Source organism: Crinia signifera, chromosome 11 (assembly GCF_055691185.1).
Source record: "Crinia signifera chromosome 11, ASM5569118v1, whole genome shotgun sequence".
Taxonomy (NCBI): domain Eukaryota; kingdom Metazoa; phylum Chordata; class Amphibia; order Anura; family Myobatrachidae; genus Crinia; species Crinia signifera.
Genome location: NC_139227.1, coordinates 38,170,327 through 38,190,424, shown reverse-complemented (window position 1 = coordinate 38,190,424; position 20,098 = coordinate 38,170,327). Strand labels below are relative to the sequence as shown.

The window sequence follows — 20,098 nt, the reverse complement described above, 5'->3', positions numbered from 1 at the left end:
AACACCCTCTTTAGGGGTGATAAGTAACCTGAAGTAACAAGATTTAAGCAGGAGAGGTAAAAGGTGAGTAATACAGGTGTGTGGCAACCACCCTCTAGTTGGAGTAGAGAAATATCTGCAGGTGACGGTATTTAGCAGATCAAGTAACGTTAATGCGAGGGGGTTAACCTGTGAGTACCAGTTAGCGCTGGATTATCATGTAGCGGGTAACTGTTACTAAAGTGCCCAATGCGGTGCTGCGCATAACCCTGGGTAACAAAATTAAGCAGGAGAGGTGTGAGATAGATAATGCAGATATGTGGCAGTCGCCCACCACTTAGAGTGGGGAGACAGCCGCAGGTGGATCAACTAACAATAGTACACAGGGGCTAACCTGTATAATCCAAATAGCGCTAAATTCTCATATAACGGGTAACTCGTTATGGAGTGCCCAATGAGATGAGGCGCAAATGTCCAGCTCTGTAGCGGTAATAATGCAGTCACGGATAAGACACAGAGTCTCTCCGTGGAGGACAAACAATGTTTCAGGTGCACAATACCTTAGTGTGTCACGGCGGAATTCGGACACAGCAGTACAGTCTGCGGGGAAAGTTCCCCCGGTTTGAGCTGCAACGGCCGCACTCGTCAGAGACGAACTGGAGGAGGGCTCTGGTTGGCTGGAAATGCCCTGACGTCAGAAGACACGTGTTTCACCCCGATTGGGCTTGATCACAGTGACGTCCCACCATACCTCTGGTACTATCCCACCGTACCTCTGGAACTATCCCACCGTACCTCTGGTACTATCCCACCGTACCTCTGGTACTATCCCACCGTACCTCTGGTACTATATCCCCGTACCGCTGCTACTATCCCACCATACCTCTGCTACTATCCCACTGTACCTCTGGTACTATCCCACCGTACCTCGGGTACTATCCCACCGTACCTCTGCTACTATCCCACCGTACCTCTGCTACTATCCCACCGTACCGCAGCTACTATACCATCGTACATCGGGTACTATCCCACCGTACCTCTGAACTATCCCGCCGTACCTCTGGTACTATCCCGCTGTGCCTCCTGAACCATCTCACCATACCTCTGGTACCATCCCACCGTACCTCTGGAACTATCCCACTGTACCTCTGGTACTATCCCCCGGTACCTCTGCTACTATCCCACCGTACCTCTGCTACTATCCCACCATACTTTGGGTACTATCCCAGTGTACCCCTGGTTCTATCCGCCCGTACCTCTGGTACTATCCCAGTGTACCTCTGGGACTATCCACCCATACCTCTGGTACTATCCCACCGTACCTCTGCTACTATCCCAGTGTACAGATAGCGCAGGCCTTATGCTTGCTGGCGAATCGCCAGCAGCATGCTGCTGGCGATCCGCCAGCAACACGGCGCGCCATCTGACTGAGACGCGCGTGCGTCCCCCACGCACGCGCGTCTCAGTATCCGGCCGGCCGGCGAGGCGGACGCAATACTGTCCGCCTCCCGCTCGAGGGGGGCTGGGGGGACCCGAGGAGGCTGTGGGGGGGTGCGGGCGCCCGGTGTGGGCACCGGGCGACCGAGGGCAGCACCGTCGGAAGGGGACGCGCGCGCACCTCGTGCGCGCGCGTCCCCTTCCGACACACAGATGGCGCGGGAGCAGGGAATGGCGATGGCGACGCCATCGCCATCCCCTGCAAAGATGAGCCCGGCCCCATCTGTACATTGGGTGCTATCCCAGTGTACCTCTGGTACTATCCCACCGTACCTCTGCTACTATCCCAGTGTACCTTGGGTGCTATCCCAGTTTACCTCGGGTACTATCCCCTCGTACCTCTGGTACTATCCCCCGTACCTCTGGTACTATACCACCGTACCTCTGGTATTATCCCACCGTACCTCTGGTACTATCCCACCGTACCTCTGCTACTATCGCACCGTACATCGGGTACTATCCCACCATACCTCTGGAACTATCCCACCGTACCTCTGGAACTATCCCACCGGTCCTCTGGTACTATCCCGCTGTTCCTCTGGTACTACCCACCGTACATCTCAGTGTACCTCTGGTACTATCCCACCGGTCCTCTAGTACTATCCCACCATACCTCTGGTACTACCTACCGTACCTCTGGAACTATCCCACCTTACCTCTGGTACTATCGCACCGTACCTCTGGTACTACCCACCGTACCTCTGGTACTACCCCGCTGTACATCTGGTACTATCCCACCATACCTCTGGTACTATCTCAGTGTACCTCTGGTACTATCCCACTGTACCTCTGGTGCTATCCCACCGTACCTCTGGTGCTATCCCACCGTACATTGGCTACTATCCCTCCGTACCTCTGGCACTATCCCACTGTACCCCTGGTGTGTAGTGTTACAAAGCTGCAGGCAGACACCCTGTGGAGGTGCTTTGTAATCACATAGAAATGCTGGGACTCAGTCACTTTTATTAGACAGTTATAGACAGGCACCTGGCCATCGTACAACGCGTCACAGGACAACTGCGGGGATGCCACGTAAATCTATAGGAAGGGATTGCCTTGTCACCTTGCTATTTGTATGACTTCCAGCTTCTACATTTGGCCCAACTGTAACCCAATCCGGGCTCACGTCACTGTCTGTAATATCCAGAACACCCCATCCCACTCACCACATCCACAAACCCCAGCCCAGCACAGAGGTGCTCTGCGCATACAGCACTGACTATAAGCTCTGCAGGCTGGAATCTCCCTGAGCTCTGTTATTATCATATGAGATGAATCACGCTGCCCAGCACACCATTAACCAAATGACTATTCATTACAGCACCTCCACTCTATTAACCCCCAACTATCCATAATAAGAGCAGACCCTGTTTACCATGCCTGTGGAAGGGTTAATTCCCATACAGCAAGTGAATGCATGGATATACAAAGAAAATAGCTATACTGTATATACTGTGTATATTCACTGTACATATATATATATATATATATATATATATATATATATATATACACACATATACCGCTATTCAAGTGCTACAGTTTCCTACCACTGTGCAAAAATATTCTAGTTTAATTACCGACAAAAAAAAATAAAATAAAATGAACCCTAGTATATGGGGAGATTAGATTGTAAGCTCTGAGGGCAGGGTCTGATGTGAATGACTGAATCATTGTGTGCTGCATGCAAGCTCACAAAGGGTGGCAGATGTTCAGGGTCCCTGGAATACCAGCACACTGGATGGGGAAGCGCTGCAGCAGATGCAAGAGAGACTGACTGACTAAGCATGGGAGCTTGTGACGTCAGGCTCTGGACTGATATGGAAGTGGGGAGGATCCTGTGCTCCCATATGCTGGGCTGACTGTGACATCACGCAGAGTGCTAGCCCCCCAGGCATACATAAGGAGACCAGCTTACAGCATGAGACACACAGAGGGAACTCCACAGAGAGCTGATCACAACCTCTAGGACAAGTGCATAGAAGCATCACTGCAAGGATATAGATATTACATTCCCCTGGGATCCTAGAGGTCACTTCAAGAAAGTAAGTTGGGGTTTTCCCTATTTAATGTTACTTGTAATAATACATTGCCTGCCCGTATATAATTGTAACAAATGGTGTATATGGTAAAATATTATAGTACATTGGACCTGAGAGTAATATTTATATCACTCCTAAGGCTGTATAATGATGGGGTTATACGGGTCTTGTACAAAGAGTTGTATCCCTAAAGTTGTTATTATTTATTTCCTGATTAAACTTTATAATCTTCCAGTATTCCTTGACCACAGCAGGAATGTTGTGCAAATATATTCTAAATTAATATAATAATACAGTCAACATTTTGTTTTTTTGCTTTTAAAACATTAAGAATGACTCCAGATAAGTGTCACATACTGTAGTTCCTTTTGTGTAGCATTGTCACCACCAGGCTCCCGTGCAGCCTCTGGCAATCAGTGAGTTAAACATCTTTGTCGTTTAAACCCCCCCCCCCCTGATCTCATGTAGATCACCCTGGCTGGGTTATGCCGGACAGTTAATGTTTTGCAGGAGTATAATTGAATGGACAGGCTGAGTGAGGTCTCTGAGCGTGATGATTCATTCATGAGGATGAATTTGATCCACGAGGGGTAATGATGCTTCTGACAGAGCTTAGGCGTTTAAATTAGTGACAGGGATAATAACAGCGGAATGACACTGATGCATTTATAATGAAAGATACCTGACATGCAGATTGACTCTAATTCATTCTATCAAGTTATCTCCAGGAAAACAAAACATCATTGCCTGTTTAATGTTCTAAATTGGAAATATATTTCCCAGCAATGTTTGGAAGCTGTTTAGAACTCAAAAACTGGACCAAAACATATAAAAAAGGAAATCGGTGCATGCTAGTAACGGTCAATAAGGTTCGACATTTTGCCCAGTAATATCTTATGCTACTAAGGCCGTCGTAGGGTTAGCCGACAATGGGTATGGAGGTTCCTAGGGTCCTTATGAGCTCCAGTAAATTAATGGCTGCTGCATTTTTCCTGTCTTCTTTCAGATATGACTCTGAACCGCAGCGACCGGATCAAAAGCCTGGAGAAGAGGAGGGGGAGCATGCCGCTCGCGGTCCACCAGCAGCTCCACCGGAGGAGCATGCCGGTAGATGATAAGGAATTGCATGGGAAATCTCCAGCCGGGGATCTCTCTAAGCTTCTCCGCTGTCCCTCGTACAACCCGACCGACGAGCATCGAGAGAGCTGGGCCTCCGACTCCTCTGACTCCGTCATCTCCTCAGGAAGTGACTCTGAAGATCACCTGTTTAAAGTTATTCTCCTTGGAGAACACGGTGTGGGCAAGTCAAGCTTGGCCAGGATCTTCGGGGGTGTGGAGGACCTCCAGGATGTAGAAGAAGCAGGTAAGACACTATGCTGCAACGTGGCAACAGAAGCACCAAGAGATGATCATTAGAATGGTTTCTCTAATTAAAATACAATTTGATTAAATAAGCAAGAGCCTCGAACCACAGTCAATATATAAAGTATGTTCTCTGTTTTCATCCATCTAAAAGCTCACTGTTGATTGGCAGGAAGTGTGTAGTGCAAAGTAAAATTGCTTCCCCAATGGTTGTAGTCTTTTCAGAATTATCTACCTCTATCTACATTACAGCATCTGTGGTCCTTTAATTAATTTGGCTTTCGGTTGATAGTGAACTGGTAATGGCTGATCACAAGCCAATGCCGGAAGTATCTCCCAATATCTTACATTATTAGTGGAAGACACACAGATGTAACTGGTTACATGACGTGTGTCAGCATACATTGCTGTACCTGCAGGCTTTTTACGATGTAACATTCATGCAGTGCAATCAGATTATACAATCATCCCTGATTCTGGTTATATTTAGTTACACTTGCAGAATATAATACTGAGCTGGTACTCTGTCTGACAGCTTCAGTTTCTGGCGCATTACAAGGAAAACATTTCACTTTCATGTCTGCATTCATTCTGGGGCCGATAAGTCATAACTGGTTTCCCCTTACTTCCATAGGAAATACTTACGACAGATCAATCATGGTGGATGGAGAGGAAGCTAGCCTTCTCGTCTTTGACATCTGGGAACAGGTACGCGACTAAGTCATTCTTCTCTGCTTTTACTGATTCAACACTATTACGTTACTAATAGCATTATTTTATTAAGTACAAGTGTTGCTGCTTTGTTTGCTATAAACAATAACAAACTGTCGTTGGTAATCAACGCAATCAAATTCCCCAGTATCATCTAATATCCCTGGCTCCTAAAGTTTAATAGTTTCAATGTTTGCAGCTATTATTAGTATGACCATAAAAAGTTAGCGATTGGTGTATTGTCATAGCTGCGGTTGACCTGAATTGAACATTGTCACCTGCTTGCGCTTCTAGGATGACACCCATTGGCTCCACAATCAGTGCATGAAGATGGGTGACGCCTACGTCATTGTCTACTCTGTGACAGACAAGGCAAGCTTCGAGAAGGCGTCAGAACTTAGAATTCAGCTAAGGAGGGCACGCCAGACCGAAGACATCCCTATTATTCTAGTAGGAAACAAGAGCGACCTGGTCCGATCGAGGGAAGTCTCTGTGGAAGGTGAGTGGAGGTGTTGCTCATTTTGAATCATGGAGATAGATCTTGGCACAAGTGACCTCATTCTATTCCATTATGTGTACAGACTATAACATCAAATTACACTCTCTTTAGTTTGTAGAGAGGATTAGACTATAATATAAATCAATTAAAGGAACTTGGTAATCCAAATATTACACAAAACAAGTGCACCATAAATATTATAGAAAGGGGACAAATGTGACAATTTTAAAGGCTTCAGATGATGTTGCATACGTACGTTTCACTCCAATAGGCAACATCTAATTGCACCATATTGAAAGCGTTACTATTCAGAGATGAATGCTCTTCAATAGATTAAGAATCAGTGCCACAACCAAAAAAGGTGGTGCTTGCCCATTGAAACCTCCCAGCTGTAGGGATTGCCCGATGTAACCACCCAGTTGTGAAGCTTGACCATCAGAACCACCCATATGTAGAGCTTGCTCATTTTAACCACCCATTTGTGGAGCTTGCTTATTTAACCACCCGGTTGTGGAGCTTGGCCATTTGAACCACCCAGTTGTGGAGCTTGGCCATTTGAACCACCCAGTTGTGGAGCTTGCTCATTGGAACCACCCAGTTGTGGAGCTTGCTCATTGGAACCACCCAGTTGTGGAGCTTGCCCATTTGAACCACCCAGTTGAGGAGCTTGCTCTTTGGAACCACCCAGTTGTGGAGATTGCCCATTGGAACCACCCGGAGAGCTATAGTTCCCATGATTAGAGTCATTTATAGTCCTCCAGCTTGATGGATCGTATTGGCAGATCCACAGTGCATTCATAACCAATAGGGAGTGAGCTAAACATGTCTTATTGGTTAGAATTAGACCAGAAAGAAACATGGGAGTTCAGCTCTTCCACAGCATGGAAATCTTAAAAATAGGATTGGGATCTCATACCAACAACAAAAATAATGTATCTCCTTTATAATGTTGTGGAGACAATCATATTCTATGATGGATGCATTTTTACTGTACTAAAGATACTAACGTCTACATCCACATCTTTAGATAAATAACCCTTACCATGTTTTACTTTCAGAGGGTCGTGCCTGTGCTGTAGTATTTGACTGTAAATTCATCGAGACCTCCGCTGCTCTCCACCACAACGTCAAGGATCTCTTTGAAGGCATTATCCGTCAGATCAGACTCCGCAAAGACAGCAAAGAGGACAATGCCAGGAGAATGGCCAGCAGTAAAAGGCGAGAGAGCATTGGGAAAAAAGCCAAGAGGTTCCTTGGGAAGATTGTAGCCAAAAATAATAAGAAAATGGCTTTCAAGCAGAAATCCAAATCTTGTCACGACTTGTCGGTGCTGTGAAACAAACGCAGCTGAGACACTATTTGTTACCTGGAGGAACTACTTGACTTTTTTTTTTTTTTTGCGAAATGGAGATAGATGAATACAAATCTAGAACTCAGATCCTCATTTCTATTTCTTTGCCTTAATCAGCAGGACTGGAGGGTTTCATTAAGATTACGGAATCTGTGGAATCAGCGTTTGATGGATTTTTTTTGCGCATGGACTAATTTATGGAGAGGGACTTTGTGCCTCCTGACATGTTCTGTGCCCCATGGAAACTGGTTTTGCTTGGACTTTAACAAAAGATGAGAAAGACATCACCTTTTTTTTGTTCTGTTTTGTGTTGAAACTTGAAAATTTCTGTACGCAGGCTCGTACACGCCTCCCTTATCTTCTTTCTTACAGGTTCCATGTTCATGAAATCACCTTGGCACAGAGACCTCTGTACTGACATGTACCATACTCAAATTTTTGAACTGTATTGCACTTCAATTAATTATTATCAGACGGATTTAATATTTGTTTACATGCAGATTTTATAATAAACTATTTACTGTTATAAAACTCTGTTTCCTAGCTTTCTGTGGTGAGAAAAGGGTATTGCATTATATATGTGTATTAGTTAAAAGCCTGTCAAAATGACAGCTTAGTCCCTTATCTGCTCCTACCTCCATTCTGTCTTCACAGCTCCCTCTCTCCAAATCCAGCAAATTTGAAAATGATCATCACGTGTTAAGGAGGCCTTTAGTGGTCACTGCCGGTACTTTACCTAAAAAAGGTGAGTAGTTAGGTTTTTGTATATATACACAATGATTTTGTTCACGATATCATAATCATGCATACTGTTAACGGAAATCATATAGTGTGTAAGCATGTTTAGACTAACCAATGTTAACTCTCCAAGCTTTGATACATATGGCCACATGTATTTTCCTGTCCTACTGAGTGTCGTATGCATGTCCAACATTCAGAATGCCTACACGAGAATGTCAACATGGTCTGAGTGTCAACACTGAATGTCAACCCATGTCCCAATGTCTACATTGGAATGTTGACATTCACAAAGCCAGCTGACCTAATGTCGACATGCTTAACATTATGTATGAGGGTGAGGGTGTCGACAATACTATACAGTATAATGCTAAATGCAGCCTAACTGTATAATAATGCTGATGTCGCTTTAAATGCTGACAGATTGAAAATGTCAATGGGTTAAAGGTCAACGCAATGCATGTCGCATTATGAACATGTTGACAGTCTAAATAAAGTTGTCAACATGTTGAAAATATGACTGAAGACCGTGGTACTCTGTTTCTGCCTTCAGTAATACATCCTAGCCATTAGTGCAAAGAGGATGAAGCAGGCATTTACACGTTTTGTCACATTATAGTACAGGTTGAGTATCCCGTATCCAAAATGCTCGGGACCAGGAGAATTTTGGATAACGGATTATTCCGTATTTCGGAATATTTTAATATTTCAATGATGTATTTTGAAGTATCTTGCATGTATGCTGTATAAACACATAAAATACACACAAATATATTTTATTACCACATAAAATACACAAATATATTTTATTTGTTCAAAAAACAAGTTTTTAAAACATGAAACAAAATTTGTGTACTATCTCAGATATTGAATTTGAATGCCAAGCAATCATTGTCTTGCACATATATAGTGCCAGTTACATATCATGTCCCCAGTGATGCTGTTACAAATGTCCCCAGTGAGTTTTTAGCAAAAAAATATATATTTTTTTCACTTTCTGGAATGTCTGGTTTTCGGAATAATTCGGATAACGGATACTCGGATACGGGATACTCGACCTGTATTGTTTAATTTAACCCTGTGAGTGCCACGGGAATTTGTCAAAATAGGTGTGAAAATTGCCAAACAAACCTTATTTCTCATCATAATGACCTGTAATGTCATCTTATCTAGGGAATATATTCTTCTTTACACAACATTTTTATTTGAATTGATATAACAAATGTGAGTGAAGCTGGCATTTCTAGATGTCAGCACTCAAAGGGTTAATATCATTGGTTTAATTTAATAGATAACTGTGGTGCTACAATTATAAATAAAAACAATTAGACATTTTGTTACATTTGAAGCAAGAATCGGTACTTGTTTCCTAGCACGGCCACACCGATATCAATCTTGAGAGTCTTGAGCATCGCGTCGCATCGGTGGTTTTTTTGTATGGTAACGATGCTCCCGACCGATAAGATACCCCCGATATAGTTATGTACTCACGATGTGTTTTTTTCGCGTCGGTTTTCATATCGGCATCTTGTTGATTGAGTCGTGGCCCTTTTAATTGTGTACCCCCGACCGACGCGATACTACCGATTTACTTCTTTTCTCACGATCTCTCTATTAAATCGCGTCGGTCGCGTCGCATGTTTAAGTTAAACCCCCCAATGCTCACGATGCACACGATTTTCATCTGTCCCATTGGCCCAACGATTTTCCCGCTGTTTAGGCCCATTTTAATAGGCCCAATTAATCTATATAGTCCGACCCCCTATAAAATCTACCTAGTAACATATGTTTTAATGTGTTGGAGTGTGTGTTTCTATGTCAATATGAAATCTTCCCTCTGTAATCTGCTCAGTTACAGCATCAATGTCAATATTTATTGTGATAGTCCGGCCCCTTACTTTGACAGCCCCTTCTGTTCTTTTTTCCCCTACTGCCTTTGTGGGTTTGTCTCGGTAGGAGTGAGACGTGTATTCAGTTGCTGGTGATTTCTTGGCTGATTGATCCTTTGCTGGTGATATCTCCCTGATTGATCTTGTGCTTTGAATACTATTTGCTGTTGTTCGTGAGCCTTGTGCTGCGGATTGCTGCTGTTCCAGTGGATTATTGCTGATCCTGATTATTCTGCGATTGATTTCTGCTGATCCTGACCCTGAGCCGTGCTGATCTTTAGTCCTGAGCTGTGGATTGGTCTGCTGTGGAGTGCTCTGTGGGTGATTTCAAGACCTCTGAGATGGCTGAGGTGAATATGTTCTCACTGCCTACAAGTGAGGAGGAGGCAGTGGCGTTTCTGCAGCGCAATCATCTGCTGCCATCAGAGGCTACATGCGACAATGGTCATCCGATGCGGCTGAATTTGAAGGAGACCATGTGGCGCTGTAACGTGAGGGACTGCCGTTTGAAGAGGAGTCTGAGAGCAGGACTGTTCTTTCCTGGCTGTCGTTTGCCTTTCGCAACGCTGGTCCGCTTCATATTTTCCTGGGTGCAGGAATATACCAGCATTGACTACTGCGAGAAGAATTTGTCCCTCTCTAAGAAGACGGCTGTCCTGTATAACAAGTATATGAGGGAGGCCTGCCTGCTGGACCTCATGGCGCAGCCGCAGCGCCGGATCGGAGGTCCCGGCATGATTGTCGAGGTGGATGAGACCCTCTTCGTCAAAAGGCAAGCCAATGTTGGCCGAGTACTGCCCCAGCAATGGGTATTTGGTGGCATATGCAGAGAAACTGGCCAATGTTTCGCCACCAAGGTTGCCACTCGGGACGCCAACACCCTCATGCAAGCTATCCTGCAGTTTGTGGAGCCGGGCTCTCATGTGTACACTGACTGCTGGAGAGCCTACAGTACAGCCCAGCTGAATGCTGCAGGATATGAACATGCCCAGGTCAATCACCGTTATAACTTTGTAGACCCTACAACAGGGGTACATACCCAGAATGTTGAACGGATGTGGGGGGCATGTAAGTGGCGGAATAAACGCCACAGGGGCACCGCCAGGCATATGCTCCAGAGCTATCTGGAGGAGTTCATGTGGCGGAAGAGCCTGGGACAAGAGAATCCTTTTGCCCGCATACTAATTGCCCTGACTTTATTGCCCAAGGACTCTTGAGATTTACCCCCATTTCTGTGTCCCCCATTAATGCTGATGTCATATGTTTTGTTTGCCATTGAAGTTTTTCTATTTTCAATTCAAAAGTAAATTTTCAAAAATGCTTTTAAAACACTTTTGTTTCTTGTCTCAGGTGAATGACTTGTGATGGATGAATGCTATGGAGTCACACCACCACTATCCAAATAATTTTTGGAGCGCGGTGAGTGTAGTGGAGTACTAAGTTAAAATCGTGGTAAGCGCAGCAAACCCCAAGAAGCCTGTGTGGGTTATTAACATTAGAATTGTCATAGGCTTCTGGGGCTTGGGGCCCTCACCATGGTTTGGACACAGAGAACCACTTTTTTTAAGCATACTAAGCATGCTCAACTTTAAGTTGACATGTTTAGTCGACATGTCAACATGATACACATGTTGACATGTTTAAAAGCATATCGCGTCGGCCGCAATGTACTGTGAGCTTAACAGCTCAATGCTGCCGACCGACGTGACATGTACTTGATTAAGCACTATATAGTGCTTAATCAAGATCTTAACATGTCCGTCGCGTCGGGGCCGTTTTACAACGGCTCCGAGCGACAAGACCGATCAGTATAAGCACTATAAAGTGCTTAATACTGTTCTTAACATGTCCGTCGCGTCGTGAGCATTTTACAATGGCTCCGACCGACGCGACCGATCAGTATAAGCACTATACAGTGCTTAATACTGTTCTTAACATGTCCGTCGCGTCGGGAGCATTTTACAATGGCTCCGACCGACGCGACCGATCAATTTTGAAGTAACTCCCTGTATAACGCGCTACACCGTCAATATACAAAGAAATATCGCGTCGGTCGGTCTTATGCATTGTCGTGAGCGTAACATCACCGCCCGACCGACGCGATTTTTCTGCCTGCCGGAAAAAACGCGCCAAAAGCACTCTGGGGAAGGACATCAGCAGCCATTTTGATGGTAATCAGTGAGCGCTACGCAGCAGCTGTGTCTGTCTCCCTGCCCCTGCACAAAACAGTAAGTAGATTTACAGACTTACTGAGCATAGGTGGGCCTTTGGGTTTGTGAACAATATATACAGGCTTAGGAGGGTGGGGGGGGGGGGGTTTGGAGGGGTAGGGGTGCTTACTGTGGTTATACATGTGTCCTTCATATATCATTTGTTTGAGGATTAGAGGTTTATCATTGGCTGTATAGAGTGGATAATGCTTATGTTCAAGGGGTAGTGCTTATCTAAATACCTATAAAGTGTTTATGTGCAGTAGTTTATGAAGTGTATGACTTTAGTGTCAAGGCAATAATGATAATATGGATTACACAGGTTTATGTATATCATGTGCCTGGAAATGATGTACTGTGTGTTATAATACATACAAAATAGTCTGTTGTTTCTGATAGTAATGCATGGTGACATAGACTGTAATGATTTCTTGGTACATATTTGTTAAATAGAGCAGTTTGAGGTGTGTTGTGCTTGTTATTGAAATGGTGCAGCAGGCAGTATGCTGTGTCTACTTTATAGTAATTTGCATGTAAAGTGGTTGGTAATTGAAGTGTGAAATGGCCCCCACAATTGTTAACACCACCCCCACTATCCACGTGAACCCGAAGCGCGGCGAGCGCAGCGGTACGCGTCCTCCGACCTTTTCATGCCCTACTATCCACGTCGGCGTGGAGTTGAGAATATAATAGTGTGGCAAGCGCAGCGAGCCACCGAGCCCGAAGCGTGGCGAGCGGACGCGGATACCTTCACAGGTAAGCGCGTCCCCTGGCGGGCTTCACAGGTGTCCACATCACCACGGACACCTGTGAAGCCCGCGAGAGGACGCGCTTACCTGTGAAGGTATCCGCGTCCCCTCGCGGGGCTCGCTGCGCTCGCCACGCTTCGGGCTCGGTGGCTCGCTGCGCTCGCCACACTATTATATTCTCAACTCCACGCCGACGTGGATAGTAGGGCATGAAAAGGTCGGAGGACGCGTACCGCCGCCCCTCGCGGGGCTCGCTGCGCTCGCCACGCTTCGGGTTCACGTGGATAGTGGGGGTGGATTTGTATGTCATTCCATTTTGATTATTGATGTTTTTTTTATCTGTTTTGTGGAATTGCAGTTGCGGTTATCGGTGAATCTGAAAAATAATAATTTTGAATATTTTGGAAGCCAATTCCATCTTTGAGCAGAATAATGTAAGTTGTGCTTAAATTGTGCTTCTAAATAATTTGTTAATGTACCTAAAATGACTTTTTTTCACAGTGTACCAGCCCCACTATCCACGTGAACCCGAAGCGTGGCGAGCGCAGCGTGCCCCGCGAGGGGCGGCGGTACGCGTCCTCCGACCTTTTCATGCCCTACTATCCACGTCGGCGTGGAGTTGAGAATATAATAGTGTGGCGAGCGCAGCGAGCCACCGAGCCCGAAGCGTGGCGAGCGTAGCGAGCCCCGCGAGGGGACGCGGATACCTTCACAGGTAAGCGCGTCCCCTGGCGGGCTTCACAGGTGTCCACATCACCACGAACACCTGTGAAGCCTGCGAGAGGACGCGCTTACCTGTGAAGGTATCCGCGTCCCCTCGCGGGGCTCGCTGCGCTCGCCACGCTTCGGGCTCGGTGGCTCGCTGCGCTCGCCACACTATTATATTCTCAACTCCACGCCGACGTGGATAGTAGGGCATGAAAAGGTCGGAGGACGCGTACCGCCGCCCCTCGCGGGGCTCGCTGCGCTCGCCACGCTTCGGGTTCACGTGGATAGTGGGGGTGGATTTGTATGTCATTCCATTTTGATTATTGATGTTTTTTTTATCTGTTTTGTGGAATTGCAGTTGCGGTTATCGGTGATTCTGAAAAATAATAATTTTGAATATTTTGGAAGCCAATTCCATCTTTGAGCAGAATAATGTAAGTTGTGCTTAAATTGTGCTTCTAAATAATTTGTTAATGTACCTAAAATGACTTTTTTTCACAGTGTACCAGCCCCACTATCCACGTGAACCCGAAGCGTGGCGAGCGCAGCGAGCCCCGCGAGGGGCGGCGGTACGCGTCCTCCGACCTTTTCATGCCCTACTATCCACGTCGGCGTGGAGTTGAGAATATAATAGTGTGGCGAGCGCAGCGAGCCACCGAGCCCGAAGCGTGGCGAGCGTAGCGAGCCCCGCGAGGGGACGCGGATACCTTCACAGGTAAGCGCGTCCCCTGGCGGGCTTCACAGGTGTCCACATCACCACGAACACCTGTGAAGCCTGCGAGAGGACGCGCTTACCTGTGAAGGTATCCGCGTCCCCTCGCGGGGCTCGCTGCGCTCGCCACGCTTCGGGCTCGGTGGCTCGCTGCGCTCGCCACACTATTATATTCTCAACTCCACGCCGACGTGGATAGTAGGGCATGAAAAGGTCGGAGGACGCGTACCGCCGCCCCTCGCGGGGCTCGCTGCGCTCGCCACGCTTCGGGTTCACGTGGATAGTGGGGGTGGATTTGTATGTCATTCCATTTTGATTATTGATGTTTTTTTTATCTGTTTTGTGGAATTGCAGTTGCGGTTATCGGTGATTCTGAAAAATAATAATTTTGAATATTTTGGAAGCCAATTCCATCTTTGAGCAGAATAATGTAAGTTGTGCTTAAATTGTGCTTCTAAATAATTTGTTAATGTACCTAAAATGACTTTTTTTCACAGTGTACCAGCCCCACTATCCACGTGAACCCGAAGCGTGGCGAGCGCAGCGAGCCCCGCGAGGGGCGGCGGTACGCGTCCTCCGACCTTTTCATGCCCTACTATCCACGTCGGCGTGGAGTTGAGAATATAATAGTGTGGCGAGCGCAGCGAGCCACCGAGCCCGAAGCGTGGCGAGCGTAGCGAGCCCCGCGAGGGGACGCGGATACCTTCACAGGTAAGCGCGTCCCCTGGCGGGCTTCACAGGTGTCCACATCACCACGAACACCTGTGAAGCCTGCGAGAGGACGCGCTTACCTGTGAAGGTATCCGCGTCCCCTCGCGGGGCTCGCTGCGCTCGCCACGCTTCGGGCTCGGTGGCTCGCTGCGCTCGCCACACTATTATATTCTCAACTCCACGCCGACGTGGATAGTAGGGCATGAAAAGGTCGGAGGACGCGTACCGCCGCCCCTCGCGGGGCTCGCTGCGCTCGCCACGCTTCGGGTTCACGTGGATAGTGGGGGTGGATTTGTATGTCATTCCATTTTGATTATTGATGTTTTTTTTATCTGTTTTGTGGAATTGCAGTTGCGGTTATCGGTGAATCTGAAAAATAATAATTTTGAATATTTTGGAAGCCAATTCCATCTTTGAACAGAATAATGTAAGTTGTGCTTAAATTGTGCTTCTAAATAATTTGTTAATGTACCTAAAATGACTTTTTTCCACAGTGTACCAGCCCCACTATCCACGTGAACCCGAAGCGTGGCGAGCGCAGCGAGCCCCGCGAGGGGCGGCGGTACGCGTCCTCCGACCTTTTCATGCCCTACTATCCACGTCGGCGTGGAGTTGAGAATATAATAGTGTGGCGAGCGCAGCGAGCCACCGAGCCCGAAGCGTGGCGAGCGCAGCGAGCCCCGCGAGGGGACGCGGATACCTTCACAGGTAAGCGCGTCCTCTCGCGGGCTTCACAGGTGTCCGTGGTGATGTGGACACCTGTGAAGCCCGCCAGGGGACGCGCTTACCTGTGAAGGTATCCGCGTCCCCTCGCGGGGCTCGCTGCGCTCGCCACGCTTCGGGTGCGTGTGTATGGTGGAGGGACACAAATATATAATTACTTCTGTTGTCAAATGTGGTGTAAATTGCATTTATTATATCATATGCTATCAATATCTCAGATAAATTTTTTTTTTTTTTTGCGGATTGTATTTCAGTTTGATTGTGTTTTTTTGGCCGTTTAAGGGAATTAGTTTAAAACTCTTTTTTTTTTTACACCTGCTACTGACTGAGGTAAATATTTTTATTTTTTTTGTAGTGTGTTAATGAATAACAGTGCAGTGCGTTCATTTTAATAGTGTAAACCTAATTTTTTTTTTTTTTTTACAGAATGGCCCGTGAGGTTGATAGAAACATCATGAAGAAGTTGATCGATCTCTACAAAGAGAATAGATGTCTGTGGCGAAAAGATCACATAGATTTTCACAACCAGGCAAAGAGGAATGAGGCCTTTGGGAAGATCTCGGCCTACGCTTTGAGACGTGTCCCTAATGCAAACGTCACGTGGGTCCGAAAGAAGTTCACTAATATGCGGACAGTGCTGGTGAAGGAGCACAATCGGGTCCAGCAGTCGCGATCTTCAGGAACTGACCCTGCAGATGTGTACCAGCCGAAGTTGTGGTACTACGACCGTATGCTCTTTATTGTGGAGGAGCAAGGAAGGAGGGAAGCAGAGGGAACTGCTACGGATGAAGACTCTTCATCCACTGCACAGGAGAGTGCTGACGTAGCAGTTCCCTCTGAGTCGTCGCAGCAGGGTGAGTCGTTGTCGGAGGTGGCGCCTCCTGTGGTGGCGAGCACCTCATCAGCTCCCCCCAGGAGGCGTAGAAGGAGACGGGCGACAAGACCTGCTGCTACCGGCCAGGAATATTGCTGCCCATACAAGGAGGAAGCAGTAAACAATCCCTCAGATGACTGCAAAATGTTCACGAATCATGTCTGCGCAGAAATGCGAAAGTGGAAAGGATCAACCCAACACCACTTTAAGCGTGTGCTGTATGGCCTGATGTTGCAGGCAGCAGAGGATGATATCTGTGCTGACTGCAACGGAACGTCATGCCGCAATGCGCACAGACAGCCACCACGCCCACACCCACATCACCCCCCCATGTTCAGTGCGCCGGTTGCTCCTCCGCCTGCCCCTTACTATGCGCCGGGACCCCCTATGCCACCTCCCACTGATCCCTCGACTTTGCCTGGTGCTGTGTACTCCGCATTGCGGAATGTGCAGCCCCCCACCCCAGGCGAAGAGCGTTATTCAAATTATTAATTCGGCTAATTTGACTTTTAATTTATAATTTGGCAGCAATGTTCTTGTTTCTCTTCCTTTCTGAGTACTCTACAATAATAAGTTTTTAGTCATGTACTACAATTTTGGTTGGTGAACGTTGCAGTGCGGTCTTCCTGAATTTTGCGATGGCTGTACTAGTTTTGCTCCTTCACTAACCACTGTTCTGCATATTTGTAACTTCTTTTGGATTCATGTGATTGTTTGCATTAGTGGGCACTGTTTTGGAGTGTGCCGTGATCTTCCCACGCCTCATTTCGATTTGCCTGGTTGTGATAGCCAGGCATCTATTCTCTTTGTACTGATCGATCAACTTCTTCTGAGTTTGTATTTTGTGTCTGAAAGAAATTCATATTGTTAAAAAAGAAAAAAAAATATGAAAAAGAAAAATGACAAAAAATATAAATAAAATGACAGTTATATTGTTAAAAAATACAAAAAAGACAAAAAAAAAGACAAAAAAAAAAAGAAAAAAACATAATATTTTTATTTATTTATTTTTTTGTATGTTGTTCTTCAATTTTTTTCCCGTAAAAAACAAAATAAAGGAAAAAAAAAAAATGTAGTTCAATACGTTACAAAAAAGAAAACGTAAAAAAAAATCAACTTTTAAATAAAAGTGTTGAAATCTATTATCATGTGTCGTGTCATTTATTATTTAGGGTGTAAATGTGTGTTTAAATTTGAAGCAGTCATGTGAAACCATGAGATGGGTGCTTGCAATAGAAAATATTGCGTCGCTCGCATCAGGGCCATTGAATAATGACATTCAGTGCTCCCGATGGGAACGATAGTTCCGGTGTAGTTTTAAATAGTGTGTAAATTGTAAATGGGTGCTTGCAATAAAAAACATTGCGTCGCTCGCATCAGGGCCATTGAATAATGACATTCAGTGCTCCCGATGGGACCGATAGTTCAGGTGTAGTTTTAAATAGTGTGTACATTAAAAATGGGTGCTTGCAATAAAAAACATTTCGTCGCTCGCGTCAGGGGCATTGAATACTGACATTCAGTACTCCCGATGGGACCGATAGTTGAGGTGGAGTTAAAGATAGGGTGCAACTTGTAAATGTGGGTGTAAATGTGGGGTTGTATTGGAAGCAGCCATGTAAAACCATAAAATGGCTGCTTTCGATAAAAGAAAGCTCCCAATGGGACCGATAGTTGAGGTGGAGTTAAAAATAGGGTGCAACTTGTAAATGTGGGTGTAAATGTGGGGTTGTATTGGAAGCAGCCTGTAAATGTGGGTGTAAATGTGGGGTTGTATTGGAAGCAGCCATGTAAAACCATAAAATGGCTGCTTTTGATAAAAAAATCGCGTCGGTCGCGTCGGGGGCATTGAATACTGACATTTAGTGCTCCCGATGGGACCGATATATGTTAAAACACCCGATATCGGTGAATGCTTCAATTATCGCGTCGGTCGCGTCGGGGACAATAAATCCTGTCATTTAGTGCTCCCGATGGGACCGATATCTGGTAATCCACCCGATTTCAGGAAAATCTTCAATTATCGCGTCGGTCGTGTCGCGGTAATTGAAGCATGGTACACGATACACAAGATTGGAAAAAATCAAGAGAATCGCGTCCGTCGGGGGTGATCGCGGCCCTTAAAGTGCACTAAATAAGAGCCGCGACCAATCCCGATTGTGGCCGTGCTAGGAAACAAGTACCCAAGAATCTTGTACTTTTCATCTGGAATTTTCAGTCATATCTAGTAAAGGGATAGGAATACTGCAGGTTACAGGTTACAGAAGTCGAGTATGCATTCACTAATGTATGTGACATGTTCACCATAGTCATTCAGACCGCGAGCAGTGTGATGGGTGGAGATGGGTGCTTTCACAAACATGAACCGTGTGACTGAAGCAGAGATTTCCCCACTGTCAGTTCTCCATCCTTACAGTAATGGGAATTTTTGAAAACCACTAGCTCCCAATCAGACATTTCCTTTCATGCTTAACAGAAGATTGAGAGAATCTGATTGGTTTATGGAACTTTCTTGCCAAATACACCTGCATTTGTTTAAAAAAAAACAAGACTGCAGCAGCTGATGGTCCAGGATCATTGAAAACAGCATTACAAGGGTGTTTGTGTAGGACTATCAATACCTGGAAGGAAATGCGCTTATTAATGTAATGGTGTTTACACACGGCAGAAATGCCGTGCTACTGTATGCGAGTCCCGATACGATCAGATCATATTGGGACAATTTTGCACTATATAGTCTTGCCTGCCCTCTCTATTTGGCTGCCAATTTGCACTCACACGGGAGCGCGCATCGTCAGTGAAAAAAACACACAATCAGCATGCAATATGGCTTCCGATGTTCACTATATCGGCAACATCGGAAGCCATATCGGCCCGTGTGTACACACCATGAGAATAGGCCATAGCGATAACAGTGCAAGTCTGAGCTTTCACCAACATATGTTTGTTTGCTGGTAAATGACATTTCTATATTACTCTGTACCTGTTACTACAAATAGAGGTGGCCAGAAATAGACTGCTTACAACACTGCAATGTCCGGGAATATCTAGGTTGGGCTCCCACATGCCCAGGTTTCCCAGAAGACTCTCAGATTAGACAGTAAATATAGATATAGGCTCTATTGCCCAAAATCCTCTAGGTTTTTCTGAACAATGCTTTCCCCATAAATGTGAGCGCCTGGTGTGACAGACACTAAATTAAATATACAAATAAAACACCATAGCCTTATCCTCTGCTTATATATACTAACACAGAACGTAACCTGAAGTGGATGCTCTTGGACGGGTCTCTGGTCCGCCCAGACCTGTGGAAAAATGCAGGCAAGACACCAGGAGGGCGATT

The 20,098-nt window shown here is 45.9% G+C and overlaps 3 protein-coding genes and 1 long non-coding RNA gene across 6 annotated transcripts in view; 3 read left to right on the top strand and 1 right to left on the bottom strand.

Moving 5' to 3' along the window:
* Positions 1–20,098, bottom strand: part of LOC146046082 (uncharacterized) — a 37,219-nt gene that overhangs the window by 8,737 nt on the left and 8,384 nt on the right. Inside the window, exon 2 of the long non-coding RNA XR_014465740.1 lies at positions 8,077–8,177. This is a non-coding gene — a long non-coding RNA (uncharacterized LOC146046082). The remainder of the gene's footprint in view (positions 1–8,076; positions 8,178–20,098) is intronic.
* Positions 3,376–7,933, top strand: RRAD (RRAD, Ras related glycolysis inhibitor and calcium channel regulator). Its single transcript, XM_083165260.1, has 5 exons — positions 3,376–3,521; positions 4,525–4,881; positions 5,515–5,588; positions 5,886–6,090; positions 7,149–7,933. Exons 2-5 carry the CDS (start codon positions 4,527–4,529, stop codon positions 7,424–7,426), a joined length of 912 nt encoding a protein of 303 aa, XP_083021386.1. The 5' UTR covers positions 3,376–3,521; positions 4,525–4,526; the 3' UTR covers positions 7,427–7,933.
* CDH16 (cadherin 16) overlaps positions 8,056–20,098 on the top strand; it is a 100,178-nt gene continuing 88,135 nt past the window's right edge. Inside the window, exon 1 of one of the 2 annotated variants that reach the window (XM_083165257.1) lies at positions 8,056–8,186. The gene's annotated coding sequence lies outside the window, so the exon portion shown is untranslated. The remainder of the gene's footprint in view (positions 8,187–20,098) is intronic. The other variant, XM_083165258.1, reaches the window with a different exon arrangement.
* Positions 13,327–17,717, top strand: LOC146045138 (uncharacterized). Of its 2 annotated transcripts, none has more exons than XM_083163835.1 (3): positions 13,327–13,461; positions 15,510–15,585; positions 16,308–17,717. In XM_083163835.1, exon 3 carries the CDS (start codon positions 16,309–16,311, stop codon positions 17,245–17,247), a length of 939 nt encoding a protein of 312 aa, XP_083019961.1. In that variant the 5' UTR covers positions 13,327–13,461; positions 15,510–15,585; position 16,308; the 3' UTR covers positions 17,248–17,717. The 2 variants fall into 2 exon arrangements, with proteins under 2 accessions (XP_083019961.1, XP_083019962.1); XM_083163836.1 differs by lacking the exon at positions 13,327–13,461 and adding an exon at positions 14,812–14,877.